The 25,719-nt window shown below is 42.0% G+C and overlaps 3 protein-coding genes and 1 long non-coding RNA gene across 6 annotated transcripts in view; 3 read left to right on the forward strand and 1 right to left on the reverse strand.

Moving 5' to 3' along the window:
• On the reverse strand, positions 1-18,453 carry LOC110017040. Its single transcript, XR_002292341.1, has 2 exons — positions 18,371-18,453; positions 1-1,595 (listed from the first exon to the last, which is right to left on the reverse strand). It is a non-coding gene; the product is annotated as an uncharacterized LOC110017040 (long non-coding RNA).
• Positions 1,261-7,249, forward strand: LOC105356327. Its single transcript, XM_023966081.1, has 4 exons — positions 1,261-1,343; positions 1,827-1,916; positions 2,363-3,935; positions 4,077-7,249. The coding sequence occupies exons 3-4, from the start codon at positions 2,378-2,380 to the stop codon at positions 5,168-5,170; spliced, it is 2,652 nt and encodes an 883-aa protein (XP_023821849.1). The 5' UTR covers positions 1,261-1,343; positions 1,827-1,916; positions 2,363-2,377; the 3' UTR covers positions 5,171-7,249.
• Positions 8,290-16,287, forward strand: LOC101167241 (protein phosphatase 1K, mitochondrial). Its single transcript, XM_004079602.4, has 9 exons — positions 8,290-8,396; positions 9,627-9,804; positions 9,920-10,096; positions 10,669-10,841; positions 10,921-11,021; positions 11,139-11,304; positions 13,409-13,553; positions 13,632-13,766; positions 15,377-16,287. Exons 2-9 carry the CDS (start codon positions 9,694-9,696, stop codon positions 15,506-15,508), a joined length of 1,140 nt encoding a protein of 379 aa, XP_004079650.1. The 5' UTR covers positions 8,290-8,396; positions 9,627-9,693; the 3' UTR covers positions 15,509-16,287.
• Positions 16,928-25,719, forward strand: part of LOC101167488 (ATP-binding cassette sub-family G member 2-like) — a 21,247-nt gene continuing 12,455 nt past the window's right edge. For 2 of the 3 annotated variants that reach the window (XM_023966084.1, XM_023966086.1), the window contains exons 1-4: positions 18,364-18,590; positions 21,424-21,508; positions 23,209-23,277; positions 23,358-23,488. In XM_023966084.1, the coding sequence (XP_023821852.1) occupies positions 23,224-23,277; positions 23,358-23,488 (185 nt within the window). In that variant the 5' untranslated portion in view covers positions 18,364-18,590; positions 21,424-21,508; positions 23,209-23,223. Of the gene's footprint in view, positions 16,947-18,363; positions 18,591-21,423; positions 21,509-23,208; positions 23,278-23,357; positions 23,489-25,719 lie in introns of those variants that run through there. The other variant, XM_023966085.1, reaches the window with a different exon arrangement.

The following is a 25,719-nucleotide window of genomic DNA, read 5'->3' on the forward strand; positions in this document are numbered from 1 at the left end:
TTTTTTTTTTTTTACCTGAGCAGAGCAGAACGTTTCATTTGTGTTTTACAAAATTGACGAATTTGTTTTAGAACAGTTTATTAAAGCTCCTCTGACCAAACCTCGCAGTCCGTCACTTTACATCCACAAGAGGAGCCAGACACCCATCTGTTAAAGGTGGAGATTGGATCGGACCATGGATAAAACCATACATCGAACCATTCAATGGATCTGACTGTAGATCAGACTGTGGCTCAGATCGTGGATCAGTTCCAGGATTAGCCACAAAAAACGAAGGTCTAAATAGAAGCAGGTTAAGGCAGAAGAGCAAGATCACAATAGAATTTAGAAGTTTAACACGAGAGGACCTGGTTGCAGTCATCAAAGTCCCCACATATTGATCAAATTAACTATTTTAACTGTTGACCTTAAGTTACGGTTTTTCCTGTTTTAAGCTTTCAATACAAGTTTGTACCTTAATTCTGAACTCTTTTGGGTTAGGATTAGGGTAAATTGTATAATTTCTGCTTCTGGCCGATGGCTTCAGGCGCCATCTTGTCTGCTGCCAGGTCCCTGTCATTTAACTCAGAGATGATTGAGAGCAAACTAGACTCCAGGACCTGAGTCCTTTAGGAAGTGGAAACAGCAAAACCAAACCTCCTCCTGTGTTTTAAGTCTATTTGTGCTTTCTGTGAGGCTGGGGTCCTGCTCTCTGCAGCCTGAAGTCCTCCATACAGAGATCCACTCTCAAGAAGAACATTTTGATGGTTTAAATCCCAACAATTTCTGACCAGTCTCCAAGCTGGCTTTTTTTGTTATTGACTCGTTTTTTTAACCCAAATTCTCAAAAAGGTTCATTCCAGTTTTAGTTCTGACCCTTAAAATGCATCTGATGTCTTTTACAGCAGCGCTTAGCTTTAGTTATTAGTGTCAACGCACTGAACTTTAGAGTTCTCCTGCTGAAACGAGTGTGGCCCCGGGGCCAAAAGAGTCAGGAGGCCCCTGGAGCTTCACCTGCAAATGTCAGCTAAGAGCCCTGCTGACAGTCTTCAGCTGCAGGTCTGATCCGTTTTTAACCCTCAGCAGATCCTTGTATCTTCCTGCACACAACTCTGTTCATGTGAAGGTTTGGTGTCCATCACAAGCTCCAAAAAGACAGAAAAGAGAGGAAACAAAGAGAAGGAGGGCGGAAACTACGAGGTGAACGTGGTTTATGGGGGAGGAGCTTAAGAAGGCGTCTGCCAGAGAGAAGTGAGGAGCGTGGGTCCCTCTTTATTCTTTCATGAATTCATCAGCCTGAGTGTTCGTGAGGATGAACGGAGGATGGAGCAGCTGAGGAGTCGGGACCTGGGCGCCGCTGAAAGGTAACGGCGCTGCCGTCGGTGATCCTGAGAATAGATCAGATGAAGGCATGAAAACATTTGCAGAAAGTGCAGCTTTGATGCTAAATTTAGCTCATCTGAGCACAAATGACCTGGAAATGTCAGATGAAGACGACAAACAGAGAAGATCCCAGAAGACTTGATGTTTCTGCTGGGATGGACCGACTCTCCTGCGTGTTTATCCAATAGGAGTTTAGAAGCAGATCCATCTGAGTGACCTTAAGTCATTTGTACCTAAAATGAAGGTCAGGATAAACACTTGTCCTAAGATATATAGTTGAAAAAATTGGAATTTTTTCATTTTCTTTCCTTGTTTCCTGAATTTTTATCAGAATTTTTTTTTTCCTACAAATAAAGCAAAAACTGACAGTTTGTGACAATAAGTTTATCTCTAATCTGTTGCCGTCTAACGCTGAAGATGAAAAGCATTTGTTTTTTTGATGGTTCTTCTGTTCTGCATGACAGGGAAGCTCTAAAATGACAAAAGGTCGCCCCCTGTGGGTGAGACCGGAACCTGGGTGCTCCAGTTTGGTTCTGTTCTGATCAAACCAGCAGGTATCTACTAAGATGAAATGTTTTACTGTCTGATTAATTGTGAATTTTCAATTGAGCAAAACTTAGATTCCCGTTTCAGCACAAAGAAAGCAATTCTCTGTAATAAAGTTACAGTTGAAATTATTTTCATTTTTAAAAGGTTACATTGACTCTAAAGCCAAACAGGGTTGGTAAAAACGTAACATTGAGAGTTTTAAGCTGCGCTCACATCAGGTGCATTTTGCTTGTCAGGGTCGTCTAGTTTCACAGTTGAGTCGATGCGTTCAGCGGTACTGCGGTGGTTTTGAGCGTCGGGCTTGGGCACCTTCCTAATCCCGAATTTCCACTGGTGCATGTGCGTCGCGGAATCGGTATTACAGCCGTCAGTTAGTTTACATTGTCTCCGTTGTGGACGTGGCATTAGAATGAACTTACAAACTAAATGATTTCTTATTTTTGCTAAACAGGGGGATCTTATCACCATGGCATCTGCCTCAGGCATTTTGAAACGAAGAAAGCATGCAGTCCACATTGAGGGCTCATTGCCAGAGGAGGAGGGATTTTCCACCGTTCCAAACCCTGATGCCTCCTGGGGGGCGGAGCCAAATTTCAACCTTAACCTGACTCTGACGTCTCCAAGCAATCCTCGGGACTTTTCCAAGCTCCAGTCCAGCAAGAGAAGGGATGAAAGCAACAAAGAAGGTGGTAAACGAGTGGTAAGAGGAACCGCTGCAGTAGAATCCAGAACTGTGCTTTCACTAGATGAAAGACAGAAAAGCAGAATTCCAACGTTATCACCAGCACCCGAGGTGAAGGTGAACACAGAAGGGAACCTGTTCAAACCTCCATGTGTGAAGCCCGTCAAAACCCTCAGTCCTGTGGCACATGTGGACAGCAACACGGCACTGAGTCAACGATCCCACCCAGTGGAACAGACAACAAATGATCCAACCGCCAGACCCAATTCCCCAACATCCAACGTGACATCAGCGAAACTGAACATCATACTGACAACTGGACTGACATTTGACCTGGAAATGCAATCAAACGCAAAAGAACAGGAAGGAAGAGATGTCAACATGAAGACTCCAACACAAACTCTGTGTGTTCCCATAAGTCCAAAAAGACACATCAAAGCAGGAGAGGCTAACAGGATCAGCCCAAAATTGGCCTCAAGGAACATCTTAGGGCCAATTGGAACCAAAAAGACAGACATAGATACAATCACTAACATAACAAATCCAAAAACAAGCTCAGAAATATCTTTTATTGGTCAAAATCCGCAGACTCAGAGAGTAGAATCAGCACTTCTCTGCACCAAAACACCCCAGGTATCTTCTCTTAGTCCCCATCCATGGACGCACAAAACAACCACCAACATCTCAGTTGGTAAGAAGTCACGACCCAATGATAAAGAATCAAATTCCTCTTCTGGACTCAAAACTAATGTCAAGTTTTTAAACTTCAAAGGTACAGAGGTCTCCAAAGACTGTAGGGAGTCGATATCCGACCACAGTTCTAAATCTCTGATGGGATCAAGAGATACTCTGGACTCCAAAAGTAGTTTGGACTCCAAACCCAGGTCTAGAACCAGTCCCAGAATCAACGCTGGCCACAAAACATCCAAGGAAATGAAAACTGATGTGAGATCAAGAGTTGTTCAGGATCCAGAATCTCTTCCAGACTTAGAAGCTGGTTTGACTTTCAAGACAAGTGTTAAACCCCCTCTGAAGGGCCCTCACTGTGTCCTAGACCTTTGTGGCTCTGTTTCCCCATCCACCCCTCTAAGAAGTGGCCTGAAGTGCATCTGTGCTTCTGCTAAGCCCAGTTCAAGTCTCAAGGCTGAACAAGAAACCTTCATGTCTGCACTAGTGCAAGCTACTGCTGAGTCACCTCTGGAAGAAGTCTCCTCTTCAGAGATGCTTTCTTCTTGGCTGGTGTCAGCAAGTATAAATCCTGGATCGAACCCTGAAAGAGGTTCTGGTGTGAGTTCACCAGGACCACAGAAGGAGGACAAGAAGAACACCTGCTTTGATCCAGGTAATTTCTTCTGGGTTTGTTCACAACATCAGTTGAGACCACTCTGAGACTTGGAGAACAAAACATGGGAGTTTAGATAATGGTCTGATCTCACAAATCATGGTCATATTGTTGGGTTCTCACGTTGGATTTCTGTTGCAGGTCTCTTGGTGCCTTTGGCCACCTCCAGTCCAAAAAACACGAGGATTTCTTTAAAAGTCAAGGATGACTCCAAATTTGAGTCCATGACGGGCGATTCTCTCAGAACAAACTCCAGCAAGTCCCCAGGTACAACTCAGGGTCTCACTATCCTCAAAACATTTATTGGAAAGGAACGTTTGAAAACATCACAAAGCAAAGTCAAAGCTTCAGGAGGTCCATTATTGTGTCCTGAGGCAGAGAGTTGTTCAGGAGTCACAAGGACAACGTCCTTCACCACTCAGAGTGAAGTTGATGGTCTGGGGACTGAAGGAGTCGTAATCTCTGGAGGCAACATCTCACTGTCAGGAACCAAGAGTGCAGGAGGTGAGAAAGAAAGGAAGAAGGGAGAAGGCAGGAAGTTTTCGTCAGCTTCTGGTCCTACTCACGTTTGTATCCCAACCTCTAAGAAGGTGAAGGAGACCTGGACCATGACTGACCCCCATGGGAGGGGAGGTTCTCAGGTCAGGGATCAGAAAGAGGTGGGCATCCAGGTGGGAGTGGAGACGGGTGAACGCTCCACCTCCACAAGTCCAGACTCAATGTTTGGCGGCATCCCGGCCGACCGGTCGGCCATCAAGCACGTCTGTAAGATCGACATCGAGCTGCGCGGCCAAAGTCTGCTTCCCTCTGTCATACCTGATGAATGTCATTCCCGGCCGGCGTGTCTGCGCACCTACAGCCTCCAGGAAGAGCCCTGCCCCATGGCGCCGCTCGGACAGAACCGGGACAAAGACGTCAGCGCTGAAAGAGTTGGGGAGGACGAAAAGGAAGATGAGGAGAAGGAGGAGGCGGGAGAAAAAGTAGAGAAGCCGCAGAAGGTGGTGTGGGACGAGCGGGGGATGACGTGGGAGGTGTACGGCGCCTCAGTGGACCTGGAGTCTCTGGGAACCGCCATCCAGTCCCACCTAGAGTCAAAGATACGGGACCAGGAGCAGCACATTAGGACTCTGAGGAAATCCATCTGCTGTGAAGGAAACCTGCTCAGCAAGAAACGGAAAAAAGTACGAGGGGGGGCTCTGGTGTGCTGTGGGGGGGCACCGGCAGCATCGGACTGATTTCACCGCCATGACGTCACCATGCAGAGCAGGCCGTCTGTACTCTGCATGCAAATGAGGATTACCAAACAAGCTTGAATGACCGCAACACAAAACATTTCTGCATTTAGTGAAACGTCTGCATCCGCTAAGGTCCTCCAAACTAAACCAGTCCAGATCCCTCACAGCCATGATGGACCAAACTAAACCAGTCCAGATCCTTCACAGCCATGATGGACCAAACTAAACCAGTCCAGATCCTTCACAGCCATGATGGACCAAACTAAACCAGTCCAGCTCCCTCACAGCCATGATGGACCAAACTAAACCAGTCCAGATCCCTCACAGCCATGATGAACCAAACTAAACCAGTCCAGCTCCCTCACAGCCATGATGGACCAAACTAAACCAGTCCAGCTCCCTCACAGCCATGATGGATCAAACTAAACCAGTCCAGATCCCTCACAGCCATGATGGACCAAACTAAACCAGTCTAGATCCCTCACAGCCATGATGAACCAAACTAAACCAGTCCAGCTCCCTCACAGCCATGATGGACCAAACTAAACCAGTCTAGATCCCTCACAGCCATGAGGGACCCAGGAGGAGCCACCAACCACTGATCTGACTACAAGGACCAACATTTTCTCCTCTTTCCGCTGTCTCATCTTCCGTACTTTTTGAAAAATCTGCTTTCAAGCAGGTTTCTGTATCAGTCACATGACCAATTCTAAGTTGATCAGAAATGGAATCAAACCAGGATCTCTCTCTGTTGTGTCCAAATTCCCTGGTTAGTGCACCTTATGCGCCATTCGCCATTTCGTATGTGTCTGAATCTACAATTTGAAAATCCAGTGCCAAGGAAATGTTCCAGAAGTCTGTTGTACCTTGATGCTTAAATTAATGCAAATTAATTTTAGCATCAATTCTCCAAGTTTTCATCATCAGAACACAAATGGATTCACAATTAGTCTTTGTAAAATATTCTTATTTATTAGGGTGTCACTCCTGCAAATGGATGACATCATATTTGCGGAAAAAATGTTTTTAAAAAAAGTAAGCATGTGTCCAAATAGCGTTAAAATCCAAGACGCCGGATAGACTTTAAGGGGCTGAGCTCAATAACCCTTTGACGTTCTTTGGATTATCGTAACTCTTTAATCGTTTACGCAATTGTTTTATGGCGTAAAGCTGCGCCAGCATCCGGTAAATTTGTTAAATGCGTAAACAGTCAAACAGTTACGGTAATTGAAAGTGTTTTATTTTGCTGTCGCCGGTGACGACTCCGCTGTTAAAAGGTTAAGACATGTTCCGTCAAAATGCTAACGTTCAAAGTTTCACATATTTCCAGATGGATAGTTGACATAAACACGAGCCGTTTGTGTTTGAATAATGTTCAGAGCAGTGAATTGACAATTACACAAAAACAACGATGAGAGGCAAAAAGCTGAGAAAAGTCTTCAATGAGTCACGGATTCATGTTTGACTGGGAAAAAAAGTCAAAAACAGAGAAATGCTTCATGATTCTGAGCTGATTTTTGAATCCGACGGTTTCATGTCGGGACATCAGAGCTTGTTGAACAGCCGAACAGATTCAGATTCTTTTTCTGTCTGTTTTCTGGAGATGTTTAAAGGTGTTTCAGTGTTTGGTGCAGCAGCAGCAGTTAGCTTCATTCTGAAGCTGCTGATGTGGAGCAGAAGCTGGTAAATATTTCATCTAGCCTGTTTCCTCTGAAAGTCTGGAGCCAACGATTGTGTGCTTTCCTGTCCAGTTTTCACCTCTTCCCTTTAGGCTGCTCTTCTTGTTTTTTTCTCACTCCATTTTTCAGTCTTTTCTTTCTTTCTTTCTGACATTTCAGTGCTTTCTTTTGGAGTTTTAAAATCTCCTGAGTTCTGATTCTTTTTCTCTGGTTTTCCTCTTGATTCTGTGCTTTTCTTCTTCCTCATCTTCCTCCCTTTTGTTTTGAACTCCTTTCTTTCTTTTTCTCTCTCACGTGGACACGTCTCTCTTCTTTCTCTCCTTTTCTTTTTTCCAGCTGTCTTCTGTTGACGGAGCCGGATTTCAATTATTCATCAGCATTAAAGTCGTGTTCATGTTAATGACATCTGCCATGTTTTATTCAGACCAACCTGCACGCAGCACAAAACAGCCCCCCCCCTACCGCTGCTCCCCCAGGAGTAAAACAAAGTAGAGAACAGGGACAAGAATAGGAAGAAATTTAATGCTAAAAAACAAAATTCTCTATGAAACGGTTATCCAGATGTTGGTGGCGAAGAGAACGACTTTAGAGACCCGTCTGCCAGTTCACCCCAGGAGTTCATAAATGCTTAGAAAACATATTATTTACAAACTTTTCTTCGTTTCTATTGTTTGTGCTAAGTTCTAAGTCTTGTTTCAGACTCTATATACAACACACGCAGCCATTGAACGAGTTTTGAAAGTTACAGCACTTGACCAATCAGGGACTCGGATTTGGTAGTGACATATGGGCAGCGACCTTTTTGATTGACGGAATTCCCAAAGGTTTGTAAACTGAACATGAAAGAGAAATGAACAACTGCAGTTTATGTCCAGCCGGTATTCTATGTCATCGGAACTTTCATATATCTGAATGGAGCTGTGAAAGGAAAAGCCTGGAGTGATTTCCACCGACATGACGTTTCACACCAAGTCTCTTCCAATTTTGAGTTTGTGCGCTGGTACTGGATAGCAACAGTCCAGTGTGAACACTGAATGCTAAAAATGTGTTAAACACACATTCTTCAACGTGCATCTCATACCTGGTGCGTACGAAGCATAAGAACAGTATCTCGTCTGCACGACCCCTCAATGATCCCAGACAACCAAACACCAACAGCACCTGTACCCTTCATGTGGACGCAGGTAAGAAGCTACGTTTACAAGATGCTTCCTCTAAAATATCTTCATTTTATTCTTAAGAACTTTCTCACTATTTGAGTAGAACCTATTTTTATTATTTAATTTACTAAACGTATTAAACTATTTTTTTACCCTTTAGTATAGTAGTAGTTTTTGGTAGAGCATCCTCCTCTGTTGGACCCGTTTTATCCGTTGACAAACAGCTGTGATTTGACGTCAGGCTCTGTCCTCTGATTGGCTGCTTCCTCAGTTAACTCCCCCCTTCGGCACTCTCAGCTTCCACAGGGCCCGTGACGCCTGGAGGCAGCTGGTGGAGCCCGTCAGGACACCTGTAGCCGAGGAAACTGAACGTATTTAAAAACCAAAGTGAGTTTTTGTAAAAGCTTTTGTTGAAATGGGCTTTTAACTTTCTCTTAAATGTATCCTTGCAGTGGCTGTAGCCTTGTGTTTTTATGCTGCAGTAGACCAATCATATATTATTAGACATCTTACAGTGGAAAAATAATTGAGCTTTAAGATCAGGACATTTCTCTGTCCTTCCTACAGCTGCTTCCATACCTACAACCATTAAAACACACATCCTTCCTAAAGTGTTGCTGTTTTCTCTCTGTTAACCTTTTAGTCTGAATTATTGTTATTTACGAGGAAAGAATCTATGGATTGAAGTGTGTCTACGACAGTATTTTGTCAACAACTGGTCACGTGAGTTTCTTGTCCTGAAATGCCAGTTAGAGGTCAGAGTTGGAGTTAAAGCCTCAGACTGACTCTCAGTCTGAAAATGGGACCGTCTAATGAAAAACAGGACTTTTTGTCACCAAATGGGGATTGATGAGGAGCGACAGATAAACACCCTTTTGGGATATTTTTGCAGGTTTCCGGTAAGTTTAGCTTTGTTGTTAAATAGACGCTCATTGGGGTTCTGACTTGGTCTGTTTGTTGTCTCTGGTCACTCTGTGTATTTTCATCTGGGTCTCATGACCGACTTGTAATGGTGTGGAAAGTGAGAGGCACAGAATGCAGAGTTGCAGGTCTAATTGTGGAGCTCCGTCAGTGAGAAAGGAAAGGACATTTAAAGAAACCTAATCTGTGCCGCTTACCAGAGTCTTTTAATGGATACAGAACTCAAACTTCAGGCTCAACGGAGCTTGAAGTCAAAATATTGAAGAATTTGACATAAAAACTGAAAATCTTAAGACATTTCTGAGATGAAGCAGAAAAAAACCGCCTTTGAACTTAGGGACACTGGAGCCCATCAAATTTACAGTGTAAACATGTGTTAATATGTACTTTATTTTTCCTCTCTGATCATCTTTTGATCCACTGTTAAAGTGTTCCCAGTGGTCTTTTAATTATCCTTGTGCCGTTTTTAGCCAAAATTTAAAAACCTCTCATTTTCTATGACATAATTACTGCAGAGCGGCAGCAGTTTAGCAGAAATTCACCCCTAAATTGTGGGCGGGACTTTTGGCACAGAGCAATTCTTCCCCCCCCAACCTGAGAGCTCTCAGCTAGCTAGCTAGCTTGCAGCCCCTCGTACTTACAACCTAACATTAGCTGTGCAACGAAAATGGCATGGTTTTGTTTTTTGTGTTTCAGGAAGTAGACCGTCTGTCCAGGTGGTTCCTATTCTTGGGAAGTCTCCACAGCTGCTAAAGACACAGTCATGTCACCTGCAGTGTTGATGAACCTTCTGCGCTGCGGTCGGGTCTCTGTCTCCAGACACGGCGCCCTCTCCGCTCGCTCCTCCCCCGAAACCTCCACACCATCTGGGCAGGTAACAACTCCAAATCTTTTCATTTGCTGACTAACAGTTTGGAAAATAATCCTGAATTCTTTGCTGTTCCACATTGATATGAAGCCATGAACTGGTTCCTGTGGTGTTCCTACAGATGGGCAGAGCCATGTTGGGGATCATGGGGGTGCGTCAGGCCAGTGGATCCACCCGATTTGATCCAGACAACAGTGGGCGACCGCTGACATGGGACTCCTTTGGAATTTGGGACGATCGCATAGAAGAACCAATTCTGCTGCCCTCCAGTATCAAATATGGAAGACCTATTCCACAGGTGTGGTACAAAGGGTTGAAGGGGTGGATGACATTAAGAGAGTATTCAGACTGGAAAAGTCCATTGTTCTGGATCGAGTCCGCTGACTTTGGCCCGAATCAAGTCCTGAACCTTGCGTTTGGTCTAGGTTCAGACTGCTATCAAGTGGACTTTTCTGTTCCGAACCGAAGCTTGTAAACAAAACCTCATGACTAAAGATCTATTCACTCATTCTTCAAGAATTATGAGGGCGGGGGAAATCAACTAGAGGCGGGCACTGTGGAAGTCCTTTTGCAATACTAGTTCTGTTAATCAAACTTTATATTTCGCAGACCAATTTTGAAGGTCTGTATCAACACCAGGTTCAACACCTTTTACTTGCTACTATGGTAATACGATTGGAAACAAACCAAGACCTCCTTGAAAGATAGGTCCGAGAGCGGTTCTGGGTCCACTGTGGTGAATTTAGACTGAAAATTTGTTTTGGTTCACTTTAAGGGACCTAAATGTGTACAGTCTGAAAACACCCTATATAAGAGAAATCTATAAGAGAGGAATGTGGGTAATGTGAATCAGCTGTCCTCCTTCTGCAGGTCAGTCTGTCTCGGGTCGGCAGCACGTCTGTTGTTGGCCTCAGGAAGCAGAACGAGGACAGACTCCGCATCGCCCGTTTCCATGACAGCCTGCTTTACTTTGCTGTGTTTGACGGTCATGGTGGCTCATACGTGGCAGACTACTGCCAGACTTACATGGAGAAATTCATCAGGTCAGACATGGTTTGGGTTCCACTGGAAAATGTTTTCTGTAGTGGCTTCCTTCACAAACCGCTGACTGTTTTACCACAGAAATGCTTTGGAAGAGGACGATGACCTGGAAAAAGTCTTAAAGAAAGCCTTCTTAGATGTTGATAAGGCTCTTCACACCCACCTCTGCCTCTTCAATGATGGTAAGACAGAAAGCAAGCCCTCCTTTTTCAGTTCAAACCAACCAGATACTCTAGCAGTACTGTAACACAGTATTATTATAAAGACAAAAAATTAACAATGCTTCCCATTATCCTCAGCTTCTTTCTTGACCGCCGGAACCACAGCAACAGTTGCTATGCTACGTGACAGCCATGAGCTGGTGGTGGGCAGTGTTGGTGACAGTCGGGCTGTGCTTTGCAGGAAGGGACGAGCCAAAAAGCTCACGAAAGACCACACACCCGACCGCAAAGATGAGAGACAACGGTACTAGAACTGTGACGCCGCACCCGAAAATATAAGAATCCCCAGTACTGTTAAAAAAAGGTGTTTGGGTAAAACGGACAGTTTATGGATCACACGGGACAGAGGTGTTGGACTCCAAACCTCAAGGGCCACTTTTGACTTTTAAAGTAAACAATCATATCACCAAGATTACTTTCTAATACTCAGTTTCTTAAAGTATTCCTGTAACGTTACCACAGCTTCCAGTGTTTTGCTGCATGTGGCGCGATTAAGAACACGCTATACGTGTTTTCATCAATGCGCATTCAGCTGGTTGTGTTCACACAGCGAACCAGCACTGGACAAGCAGGGGGTGGCAGGGAGGGGATTCTTCCTTTTTTTGTATTTATACTGTTTAGTTGCGCCTGTCCTCCACCTACCCATGGTAGAGGCTTGGTGCACAGAGTCAAAGTGGTGCAAACCACTCAAATCTCGCTCCAGGCTTTTGCTTTCACAGCTTTTTTCCTTATATATGAAAGACTTGGTGTCATAGAATTCAGGGTGGACAGAAAAAGGCAAATATTAATTTAACCTCCGTGATATTTACAGCGTTTGACACTTCCGTATTTTGAAAAGGACGCTATCCACACGTCTCTACCAAATCCGAGTCCTTGATTGATCACAGTTTAAAGTTGGCGTGATTTTGTGTCAAACTCTAGCGGTTAAACTTCCAGTGCGCGATCAATGAACGTCCGTTTATTACGGCCTTTGGAGTATAGACTGGGCTGAAAAACTTGCACAGTGACACATGAACGCGAGGGGGCTGAACGCAGAAGCCTGAAATTCAGGTTGATGTGCGTTTTCGTAGACTTTTTATCGAAAGTGGCTGCAGTGTGAATGCAGCTTTGCGCCTTGCCCAGTGCAGGGGTAAACACAGCGTCTCTGTTTGTGAACTGCATAGGGTATAAATAGACTAAATACTGTTTAGGAATAGTGGTTACTCTTGCTCAAGGACCCTCCTGCATTCTTGGTTCTGATCCTGTAGGGCAGTGGTCCCCAACCTTTTTGTCTCCGCGGACCGGTACAACGCAAGACACGTTTACCGCGGACCGGTGGGGGGGGAGGGGTTGAGGTGCAACTAAAGGCACGTTTAACGCTGCCTATTAAAGGCAGATTTCCCTTTTTTAGCGGGTGCAGGTTCCTCTTCTGTCCCTTCATTGGACTGTTTCCTCTTGTCAAAGCAACTTTCTAAAGAAGTTTGTATTTTGCTCATTTTGGTTGTTTGGGTTTAATTCTAGCGGGGTGTATCACGTGATGTTTGGTGTCGCTTCTTTGAAGTGCGTTAAGTGTGACGGATGTAAAAGAGAATCCGGTCACTTTTCAAAATAAAACGTTTTTTTTCGGGGGGGGGAAACAATAAAATGGAAATTATTTTTTCTTTCTGCTCGTCCCGGTGCCAAAATTTCCCGCGGCCCAGCCCCGTGCCAAATGTCCCGCGGCCCGGTACCGGTCCACGGCCCGGTGGTTGGGGACCACTGTTGTAGGGGAAACCTGAGAAGAGCAGCATTTAGACGGGTTTGGGATTCCCTAAACAGCTGCTGTTATGTAACAGCAGGGCAAGTCCACTTTTACCACCGGGTCTTCTGCATAGACTTCCTTATACAAAGTGGTACATTCACACCCGACAGTCCTTATGAAACATGAGTACATTTGAGTCCAAAATAAAGTTTGTTTGGCTCACACAGTTCTGTGCTTTGGAGCGATTAAGTGAATGGTGTCAAGACTGCAAAGATGGACCAAAGCCTGTGTCAATGGACTCACTTTCGCGACATCCTTTGTGGAATCACAATAACTGAATGACTCAGCATTAATCCACAATGTTAACCGAAAAAAATACTTTTTCCCTGTAAAACAGAAATGCCTTCTTGCTACTTGCTAACAAAATAAGTGTGCAGTGTTCCCTACTGCAGTAGGAGCCTCTGTGCTCAGGTTCAGATCAGTAATCTAAACGCTGATGCAACTGGAAAAATTGTACTGAAGCATGATTCCATGCAAACTGTCCGGTGTAAATGGACTCTCCGTCTTCAGGACATCAAAGTACATCCTCAAAACTTGACCCTTAAGGTTGTGCATTTGTTTTGTCCAGGATCCAGAGGTCTGGGGGGTTCGTAACATGGAATAGTGTAGGCCAAGCCAATGTTAATGGACGTCTTGCTATGACACGCAGCATTGGAGACTTCCACCTTAAATCCATTGGAGTGATTGCAGAGCCGGAAACACAAAGACTCAACGTGAGTAAGATCACATTTTCAGTGAACTGATAACCAGTAGTACACACAGGCCCGATAGCCTGAACTTTCTCTTTACAGATCCACCATACCAGCGACTCCTTTTTAGCTTTGACCACGGATGGAATCAACTTCCTGTTGAGTGACCAAGAAATCTGTGATATCATCAGTCAGTGCCACGACCCAACAGAGGCTGCAGATGTCATTGCTCAGCAGGCAAATAAACACTTTTTTTATCCCGTCTCAATTCAGCAAGTCATAAAATGGAATCACAAGGGGACACAATATGCTTTCAAGTGCCAGTCCCAAGTCTTGGTAAATGCCAAATCCATGTCAGGAAGGTTATCCAATGTAAAACAAAGGCAAACCTTAGGCTTTAATTTCAGGCATTTAGAGGCAAATGATTGGCTGTGGTGACTTCTGAAAGGAGCAGACAGAAAAAAAGATTCAACGAGTCATAAAACAAATTTACACTGAGGTGAAGTTAGATGGAAGCAGTGATCATTTCTTTCCTATAGTACCTTGATCAGGTGATGGAGGCTTAAACTTCAACCCTTTAACATCTGAGCTTTAGTGTTTACTACCGTAACTCTTCAACTGTTTACACAATTAACTTTTCCATATCAGAAACCCTGGAACTGGTTAAACCAGATTTAGGTCCCTATCAGACTGTAGAAGTTCCTGAAATGCCAGGGCAATGTTGGGTTGCCTTAATGTGAACATAGTATCAACCAGATAGATAGATAGAGAGAGAGAGAAAGAGACAGAGAGAGAGAGAGACAGACAGACAGACTACATTAATCTCCCAAAGGAGAAATTCAGGTGTCCGGTAGCAAAACACACAACCACAAACAACAGTAAAAAGACAGTTCACAAAATATTATCAGTTCACATCAGGCAGGTTCATTAAACAGCCTGATAGCTGTAGGGACAAATGAGTTCTTAAAGCGCTCTGTCCTGCAGCGCAGTGAAAGGAGCCTATTACTCCGTGAGCTCCTCTGACCAGACATCGTGTTAGATAGTATAGCCCTCCCACGCAAAAATGATGTTCCTTTTTTACACATGGAGTAATGTTGATTATTTTTTCCCCAGCTGGATAGCTCAGTTAATTGCACGACTGGCACATGGTAAATCAGGGTTCAATTCCCAGGGGCCGCAATGAGCTTATTCAAAGTTGGCCCTTAGGAAAGACCCTTTGACCTACTGTACTACTATGTAGCCACAAGGGGGCCCCAAGTCTGGGTCCCCCTGTGCCGCTCCCCAGCCCAGATAAAACTGCAGAGTTGTGTCAGGAAGGGCATCCGGTGTTAAACTCTCTCCCAAACCACCTGTGCAAATCAGTGAAAGCTGATACACTGACGACCCCTGAAGGGATATAACGAAAGGTGAACAACGTTCCCAACATAAATTTAAGTGTACACATATGTACTTATATATACATGGTTTGGCTAGTATTTTAATGAGATTAGCATCTGTGCAGTGCTAAGATGCGTTAAACAAAAATAAAATAAATTCCAAGTTGAGAACCTTGAGGAACGCCTTTATCCAGCTTTTCTGGTTCAAACAAGAACACGAAAGACAAAATGTAAGCTGTCTTTTTTTTGCTTTGATAAAAATGTGATTTATATTTTTTAAATGGTTGTTAAAAAGGTTCACTATAATGATAAATGATAAAAAACCTTACCGAAGATCCTGTTTGTCCATTCTTGAGAAAAAATCCTGAGGCTAATGTGTTAATGCTAGCAGCACTCAGGTCTTGTGGCTCCGATTCTTCGCATTAACGATGGACTTTAGCATGACTGAACTTCAGCTCTTGTTTGTTTCAGGCGCTGCAGTACGGCTCAGAGGACAACGCCACCATCGTCATCGTTCCACTGGGGGCCTGGGGCAAACACAAAAGCTCCACCGCCATCTACAGCATGAGCAGGAACTTTGCCTCCAGCGGGAGATGGGCGTGAACACAACGCCGTTACGACAGGAGCAGCTAACGGGCTAAAGTCAACCACAAACCACAGCTACTTCCTTCATGTCGCCCCTCTGAAGCACGTAGAGATGCTTCACTGCTGTTGGATCGGTCAACAGTGTAAATAGTGTATTATAATAATCCATGCTGTACATAGAGATTTGCTGCCGTGTTTGTTCACTGTGTCGTTTGTATGTTTGCTTGTTGATAAAATACTTCGACATTTCCCCAAAACTAAGAAGGTCAGTGACTTCAAAGGGTTTAAAATCTTCTTAAAACACAGAATCATAAAATATGTAAATATTCCTAAAGAAAGCTTAATGTCAGACTAACTGTCCAGACTTCTGACTTTATGCACACAGGAAGAAAATAGTTTCCCTTCTATATTTTTATAAGTAGTTTATTTTCATATTTTTGTAGGTCTTGATTTGGATTGATGTAGATGACGGATCGCAGAGCAGAAACCAACCAGGATCCATTAGTTTACGTCCGTTTTTTCCTTTTACTTTAATTTGTTTTCGGCTGTAAACCAACCAACTACTAAAGCCCAAACGAAGGGAAACACACAACTAGGATGTTACACACATCAACATTAAGGTGGAAGGTGTGACGCCGTCTGCAAACAGATCCAGAGAACATGCAGATGGTCTGTAACTGTAGCATCAATCATGAAAGACTGGTGTCAAAGCCAGTTTGTCAGAGCGGTTCATCGGGAGAAAGTCATGGCAGAAATGTGTCGGCTGTGGAAATAAAGCTACGATTCCTGAGAATCCACACAGAGTCTGTGTTCCTTCAATCAGGTTGGAGTTCTTTCAGGACTTAAATGTTAGAAACGCAACTTTTGGAACCGTTTGGAATGAAAAACTGGCTGCTGCTCCACCAGACAGTAAACGGCAGAGACGTTTCTGGAGACGCATCCGATCAAGAGAGAAGTGGAGGAAAATGTTTGGATAGGATTAAAGTACGCGTTTCAGCCTAATGCATTCAAAACATTTGCGTTTACGTGTCGCTACAAACGTTTTTAAGTCCATTTTCAGGCCCTACGTGCCCTGATAGTTTTCTACCAATCGGGTAAGAGAGTCAGTTTGGGCTCCAGTCTAAACAAATGAAAGACGTTTTAATGTGTTCAAAAGCATCACTAATCAAGTCCTTTTAGATTAAAGTGTTTTGTTGACATTCTTTAATAAAGAATCTGAGGTTTTCGTTGGCTTCCAGCGCATGTTGAGTTCCTCGCGCTCAGCACAGGAATCTCTCCCCTCAGATGTAATCAGATTTGTCCTCCATTACCTCCCGTCTGACTGACGGCCGGTTCCTGCTGCCGACGTCAGACCTTAAAGGAATCAGCAGAGAGGCCCTCAGATGCCAGAGGCTAAATTTAGAAACCATTAGATGAGATCACACGACCAGGAGGCGACGCTGAAGAACAGAACGCGGTGAGTAGACGCAGATCTTCTTCTAAAGGAGCTGACCTTCACAGAACGGCACTGTGCGAGGAGCTGACATCTGTTTGACTGAAGATGGCAACGTTTGAGGAAGAGTGTAAATATTTACATTCCAACATGGCTTAACAGAATGTTTGGTTGTTCCTATTGAGTTTTATGGGGAACAGGATGTGATAAATTCAATGTATTTCAAAACCACCGAACATCTGAGGAATATTCTGACATCCCTAACAGCCTAATTTACAAAATAAGACAAATTTAAAATGATACTTTACAAATATTCATTATTTTGTTTATACTTTGCTTGAAAAGTTGTTATGAAAGTAAAATGTATTTCTTAGCACCCCTACCGTTGTGATGACAAATGTTGGTCAACTTTATTCTCGTGGGATTTTGAGCGTATTTGCTGTCATTATCCATCAGATAGTATTTTCAAATACAATGCATTCAATAAATAGTCATTTGGATTCAATGATCCTTTAGTTTAGCAGTTGGAACAAGTTTTCGATTCGGTTTTACTGTTCAGATTACTTTAACCAGCAGGGGGCGCTGCTGCAGCATAATGGAACATTTCTACCGAATAAAAATAAATAAAATAGTGTTATGTATTAGTTTTATTTCTGAAATTGAAAATGTTTGAAAAGGAAATAAAACAAAAACTGCATTTTGTTAATATTAGCTTTTATAGTAGATGGGATAAATAAAAACCAACATAAACCTTGAATTTTTGACAATGAAATAAAATTAACCAAAGTAAATTACTATTTCTTTTATTAATTTTTTGGCATAAGACATACAAAGACATGAACAAATATTCTGAAAATGATTTCACAATTTCCTTTTACAAAATTTTAATTTTTCTTAGATTATTAGGATTTATTTATTTAGTATTTTTGCATATTATCTTAATCCCTTTTTTAAATTATAAAGCAAACATGTCTTGATGCTGTCAATGAAAAAAACATTTAAAATAAATATTAAATGTTTTTCTGATGAAGGCTGTGTGTAGTTATAATCACTACTTTTGACAATTAGTTGAGAAATACTGAAAAAAAACAAATTTGCTCAAGAGGACAACAAAAAAGGAGGAAAAACAGAAAATGAGGAAGTTTGTTTTTTAGACTTATGTAATTTCTTAAAATGAATACATATTTTTTAATGCTTTCTGATTTTTGTAGATGTTATGGAGAAAAGTCTAAAGACAGGGAAAAAATGTTATTTATATGAATCTAAAATAGAATAAAACACGCTTTTGGTGGAATGTGACTTTAATTATTTAATTAATCATTTAGATGCAAATACTTAATAAAACGATGGTTCATTTTTTCTTTTTGGATCATCACATTTTTAAAATAGATTCCTATTATGAAAACAGAAGGCGCGCGGGAGCTCACGTGCCCTCCAGCGCCCCCTACCGGCGCCGGTGCCTCTGAACATGAAAGCGACCGGACGTCCTGACGCCGAGCTGCGGTTCGGTTCGTTACAGAGCCGGTTCGTCTCCGTGAGCGGGTCTGCCGCCGTCAGGTCGATGCGTCCGCGGATGTTCTGGAAGTTTCTGCCGTCTGTGGCTGCGGAGGAGTGCGCGTGCGCGAGCCAAACACAGTGAGAGATTCGCGCGAGTGGAAAAACCGTTGGGTAACGTTTTAACGTTCATGTTTCTGCGTCAGTTTTCAGCATTTACGTCACATTGATGGTTTCCTCACCCGGCTCTTTCTCTAGGCGGGAATGACACGGATGAGGAAAAGTGGTTCAGTTTTCCTCCACATTTCTGGATTTCTTCCTACATTTCTGACCATTTAGGCTCAATTATATCATTAAAATGAGAAAACCGTTTATATACAATTGTTTCTTTGAATTCATGTAACTGCAGTCTTTTTTTAGGTCTCAGGAATTACACGAAGTTTAAATTAAAAAAAGATGTTAATTATTTATTAAGATAAAACAGCAGTTGTGTTGATATAATGTGTAGTTGTACTAGAGGTCTGCAGCATTCTACAGGACAAAATCAAAACTATGGGGCTCAGAGACGAGGTCAATGGGGGCTTTACACAGGAATGATAAATAATACTAAAATGGAAGTACATTTTTAAAATGGATGATGTTATTTGTACTTTTTTCGTGCAACCAAGCACAAAAACTGATGTAAATGTCAGGTTAGACGTTGCCCACAAGCATTTTAGTTGCACCCAAGGCGGTGGTGTTGGTGGCATTCACCTGACGCTAACCTTTTCCTTTGGGTCCACGCGGCCAAGAAAAGAGTTGACACTGGTCACATGCATTTAGATAATTTAGTGCGAATAGTCACTTTCTTTAAAAAATAAAAGTACTACCTATGAAAGGAGTACAGCTGTCCTTCGTTTATCTCGGGAGTTACGTTCAAAACAAAACCTGTGACAAACAAAATCCACAAACTTTAATTTTCACGATATTTTAATTGTATTAAAGTTTCCGAGGAAAATGGTATTTTTAACTATTTTTCTGATGATGATGAAGACATATGAGAAAATAAAGCTTAAAAGTATTTTTTTATTAAAATTATTGCGAATTAGGAGCAGATAACAAAAAAACGACACTGGAAAAAGGTTTTAGCTGTTTTGTAGGTGCTTCAGATTCATCCACTTATAGACAAAAAGATCTGTGTACATCTTGGATTTCCTTGTCTGAGCTAGCATCTGGCTCAAAAGTGGACGACTGGACAGTTCAGATATTGCTCTGCATTTTTGTTGGACCGATAATGTTAAATAGGGGTTGTGAGAGGCTGTAAGCAGAAGAGTGTGTACACAGATGGATGTCGGGAAACAGGGCTGGGCTTACTCCGCATCAAATCAATTGAATTTCTGATTAATTCCTGCCGCTCTGCAGAAACTATGTCCTAGAAAACGACAAAGGTTTGTAGACTTTGGCTAAAAACGTCAAAATCTTTATTAAAAGACCACTAGTAACGGTTTGACAACAGATCGAAAGATGATTCGAGTGGAACTTGAGGCTGTGAGATTCCTCGCTACACACTTTCTACACTTTTCTAAGACAGACACCAACATTTTCACACTTTTGTTTATACTCTTAAAGTTCAAACATTCGTAAAAAAAAAATAAGTCCAGTATCTTTAAATGAAACTGAAGATTAGATGAGAATGTACTGTACAGGAGATTGATTGACGATGGTCAATAGCTTATCCTGGGACTGCTGTAAATTTCCTTCAAGTTCATTCAAGTCACATTGGGTGTTGCCTTCCATTGTCCATTATTTATTTTCGTATTTAAGATCAAATGGATGAAAAGTGTCGCCTAAACTCTTTGATCTGTCAGTTTGGTCTCAAACAGGAAGCCATCCAAAAGCAGTTCTCCTCGTCTCATCCACTGTAGAACACACTGCTGTCTTATGATAAACAATACGACTGGTTTGCGTTGGTGTCCAGAATCTGGGTTCCAACACCTTTAATAATCGCATCAGATCCCCAACAGAGTTCACTTCTGGCATTGGTACGTTTCCCATAAGCCCCGTCCCAGTTCTGACGTATATAGCTGTCTCACACAAGAAGACGTCCTCGTAATTTACTACAATAATCCCGCCCACTTTGGGGTCAGATTCTAAGGAAACCATTAGCTAGCTTTAACCGAGGCGTTTTGTGCAGAGCGGGACCGCATTATGGAAAACCATCAGTAGTCGTACCATAACCCAAAACGGAGCCATCGCAGATGCAAAACGAATGCAAAACATATTCAGGTACAATACAGAATGTGTCCTCAGGTGAAATGTTTGAGTGGTTCTGAAACCGGTTATGGATGCTTGACCTGAACTCTGTTGCAACAGACAGTAAAGCTCTCATAACTGACACGTAAAACCATGATAGAAACCAATACAAAATTAACGTTCCTGTGCCTAATTTATTAATTCAAACATAATCCTAAAGTCTAAAAGAAGAGTCACTATATAAACTTTTCTGGATGAACGGATAACCTTCTGTTTCTCCAAAGGGTAGTTCATTTACCTTAAATATTTTACTATTTGTTTATGCTCGTCCTTATTTTTCTAACTTATTTCCAAGTCCATTTTTGCATCGTTTGTTATTTCGTGTTCTAGACCTTTACTCAGATTCCTAGGTGTGGTTGTATGGATGACACTTTTTTAATAGAGGTGGACACCTTTAAAGCAGTTTGCTTTCGCCGTTGGGTCAGAGGGATGACGCCTGCGGCAGACGTCTACAGACGTCTAATGAGACGCAGAAAAGTCTTCCACAAATGTCCAGCATTTGTTGTGAAACAAATTTGGAAAATACAACAAAATGTCTCCTGGTGAATCCATCTACAGATGTGTTGTCAAAGGGCCGTAAAGTTCTGGAGATTACCAGGATAGTAAAAAACTTTACGGTGCTGTCGAGGTTTTACGAGGCGTCACCCTCAGCTGCTGCCCTCTGCTCTGATTATGACGTTGCCATAAAGCTGCTCTCTCACTGTATATCTAACAGGCTGTGCAGCAGCGGTTACACAGGCGGGGTTACGGCACAGTCGGGACCCGCTCGCTCAACTTTGGACGCTTCCTGACTCCGTCAGGTGAGAGATATTCTATACGCTCAAACGTTTACTTTCACAAATCCGAGCCTTCACTTTTGCCGTTTGACTTGTTCTTGATGTTTTGTGGTTCAGAAAAGGAAGTTGGGTTTTGGCTGAATTTGGGTTTGACTTGAGCGGCAGGAAAGCTGAGGATTCAAAGGGCAGATGTTACTGATATCGGCTCCAAACACACTGTACTCCTGTCAGATGGACACAGACGTTAAAACTCATCAGGAAACCTGCTTTTAAAGCTGAAAAACAATGAATAATAATCCACACAATTGTTAAACAGCTTTCAGCTCAAAGTATTTTAGAAAAATAACAAAACTGAAACAACTGAAAGCTGAAAAATGGGAATTAAAAAAATAAAAAAAGCTTTAAAACTCTGTGGAATGAATATTTGATTAAAAACCTGGAATCCTTTTAAAACGGACAGACTTTGGTTTTATTCTGAAAAGTCTGTGCTGAGGCTGTTTCATCTGTTCTGCTGCACTTTGGATGGAATTCTGCCTTTTAATGAATAACTTGGATGTTTGTCTGAAATGGCGTTGATGTTGTTAAGCTATGGACACTAATTGTGGCTTCAGGTTAATTTCTTCTGATGCTTTGAAAATATTTAATTGATAAAGCTTTGTTTTGATAGCTGGATTGGTCAGATTACTTTGATTATATGACAATAAAGTAAATGTAAATACTGTTACTGTCATTGAAAAATGTTGAATTTTTGGGCTATTATTGTAATTGGCTAATGTGTAAACAAGACCAGTTGACTTCTTTTTTACCTTCTACTTTTATAGAATCAACTTGGATGAATGAAACTTTGGGATCTCTAGTCTTTCACACTGGAGGAGCGTGGCTCTAGTCTTTCACACTGGGGGAGCGTGGCTCTAGTCTTTCACACTGGGGGAGCGTGGCTCTAGTCTTTCACACTGGGGGAGCGTGGCTGTAGATCCAGTTAGATTTGCTGGTTTTTGGTTATCTTTGGCATCCTAAAACAGGAAAAACATTTAGGTGCTTAAAATGTACTGTACTACTTTCAATTACTGCTTAACTTGCCCTCTTTGGTTCGTTTAAAAGTCCAGTTGCATTCACACTGTAATGAACCACACCAGAGTTCATCTGCAGGTGCAGAGTTTAGATGATCTTTAACTGTTACTAAACAAAGTAGAGCATCTAAGGGAAATAAAAGCTAGAGCTCTTTAATGTCTTGGCCAGTTAAAGCAGGTTAATGTTTCTGGGAAAGAACAGAGTCTAAATGTTTGCTGATGATGTTTAGTTTTTTTTAGAAGAGCCTGAAAATGTTTATACAGACTTTTCAGCATTGTTGACCGAAACTGACAATTTAAACATTTATAAAAACACGGATGAAGACTTTTCCCTCTCGCAGGTCAAATGTAATCGGAGTGGGGGAGCAGAATGATTGAAATATTCAGCACAAACCCTGAAAGAAGATCTTTCTAAATGTTCTTAAATTTTAATTCCTGTCATTAAATATCAATTCAGATGTGCACAGATTTGCACATATAAACCGTTGATGAAGACTATTTATGAATCCACTGTGCTCTGATGATGAAAACTTGCATAATTTATTAAAAAAACAATTTATTTACATTTTTTAAATTGATAAATTGTGCAAAAGATTATAAAAAAATGTAAAAAGACAGAATTTTGACAAATGTTTTTATTTGGAAATGTTACAGAGGCAAAGGTGAAAGATGGCGAGCCACGAGATGACAAACGTGGGGGCGAACGGCACCCCCAAACACAAGGTACTGGGGGGTCATTTATGTTCACAGGCAGCTTCACCAGGACAGGCCTGGGTTGTGAGTTCAATTCCTTCTTTCTGCAGTCTAAGGTGTCGCGGAATCAGCTGCACGGCGCCACCGTCAGCTTCCACAACATCCACTACAAAGTGAGGCTGGGAGGAGGCTGCCTGTGCTGGAAGAAAGGCCCCAGCAAAGACATCCTGATTGACCTGAAGTAAGTCAGAGTCGCCGCGTTCTCGCTTTCCACTCATGACGGGCCCAAGCTGGACACTCAATGGGAGGATTTTATTGTGAAGGGGGATGTTTTTCAGAGTAAAATTGTTTCTTTATATTTTCATTTTCATCTGAATGACGTTTCTGATGCGACTTAGAAACAAAGACAATTGTTAAAATGTGAGTTAAAAGCCGTCAGCCTGTAGGATGCAGCCTGGTTTCAGGATCTGCTCCTCTTCCTCCCGTCTCCTGCTGGGGGTCTTTGTGTTTGCTGCATGATAAACACAGCAGCTCACACACACATGACCATCACAGCGGCTCCGACCGATTCCTGAAATCTTTTGAAAACACTGAAAAAAATTAAAATTACACATTTTTTTCACAAAATGGGTTCATAAATTATTTTTAAATTTTTGAAATTATTCAGTTTTAGTTTAAAAATAGAAATTCTCACTTTATAGTTGTAAAAGTATACATTTTTAAGCTTTTTGCTTTTATTTTAAGATTTTTTTCTTTATAATATTGATTTGAACTCAGAAGATTGATTAATCAAATCCATAAAATGTTTTTCTTAAACACCCTTTTCATGTATTTTTCAGGCAGAAAGCAGCTTTTTTTCTACTCACATAAGAAAAAAATTACATAATATGAGATACTTTTTTCTTAATGTTAATATGTATAATATTATAATTTTTGTATTTTTAAAATATATTTTTAATAGAAAATCAAGAATCAAATCTTCATAGATATTTTTAGCTAAAAATCAGCTTTTTTTGTTAGTTTTATACATAAACATTCATAATTTCATTAATGAAAACTCCTCTTCAGTCGGGTTTACATCACTGCTTTTGTCCGACGGTCTTTTCATAAGCAAAGAACGTTGGAGGTTCTAACTGTTGGAGTCTACAGGCCTTCTGGGAGCTCACCTGAATGCAGTTTTTATGTTGGATATTATTTAGATCTTTATTTTAAGAAGAGAACTTCACATTTTGGTGTTACAACAAATACCATTTATTGATCTATTTGCCTTTTTTTTATTTACGCAGATATTTATCAAATCAATCTTTACTTAAAAAGTCAATCCATCAAATCCAAAAAGATTTTCTGTAAAAGATTTTTGCAGCTTTTTTGTTCTTTTCTTTATAAAAATTCGTCATTTGGTTGATGAATATTTCACCTCAGATCAGTTCAGGAGGACGAACGTGTTTTCGTAAACAAAGAACGTGGGAAGTTGGAAGGCATTCAGGGAGCTCAGCTACATTTTTGGTGTCATAAAAACAGATGGTCTTCACATTTCGTTGGTTGTTGTTTTTACTAATATGATGATATTTATTGAATTGATCTTTTCGTAGAACCTCAGTTCATCAGATTTATGAAGCGGTTTTGCTATAAACTCATTTTTTGATCATTTATTCTTCCAGAAAACAGATTTTCGTTGCTTTTTAATGTAAAAACTTCTTTTCTGGTTCATGAAAACGTCTCCTCGGTTTGGTTTGCATCCCTCCTCATGGAAGAGGCTCTTTTCGTAACCAAAGGTCTCAGGATGGAGGTTCTTGTTTCTGGAGTCCACGTGCCTTCAGGGGCCTCACCTGTGGGGCAAACGTGACCCAGGCAGGCGGCCCGGGCCGGACCGGACCGGCTGAAGGTGCAGGAAGGAAGCCCTGCAGGATGCAGAAGCTCGTTCCAGAGGACAATGAGGCCCAGCCTGAAGCAACAAACGGCAGGATGCCTTCAGGCCCCAGAGCTCCACGGCAGGAACAAACACTGAAGATGAAATCCTGGGAGCTGAAGAACGTTCCCAGCCTTCACGGTCAACCAAGACCCTCCTCCAAGGCTCAGTTTGACAGATAAACATTTAGTCTTTGTTTATCAGTAAGATCCAACCGCGGATGAACCTTTGATGGGGGGGGCTGCTGTCCCGCTCTGTCCTGCTGGTGGAGCACGTGTCTGTTATGTGATCTTTTATTCTGCGTTATCAAAGCTGGACGGGGTCCAAGGTTCCCGCTCTTCTCTTAAAGGACACTTTTATTATTTGGTGTTTGTGATGATTGACAGGCTGGAAGGCGGGGCCTCTGTTGTTCTGAGCTGAGGAGAGGTTTCAGGAGAAGGTGGAGAACGTCTGAATGAGTGAAAAGAGGAATCCGATCGATCAGAATCAGCAGAAACGTTGATGTTTCCATGACGGAGTCCGGAGGTTCTGCGATGTCATCCTTTCAGAAACGGTTGGGGAGT

The sequence above is a fragment of the Oryzias latipes genome, chromosome 18 (genome assembly GCF_002234675.1).
Source record: "Oryzias latipes chromosome 18, ASM223467v1".
Taxonomy (NCBI): Eukaryota; Metazoa; Chordata; class Actinopteri; order Beloniformes; family Adrianichthyidae; genus Oryzias; species Oryzias latipes.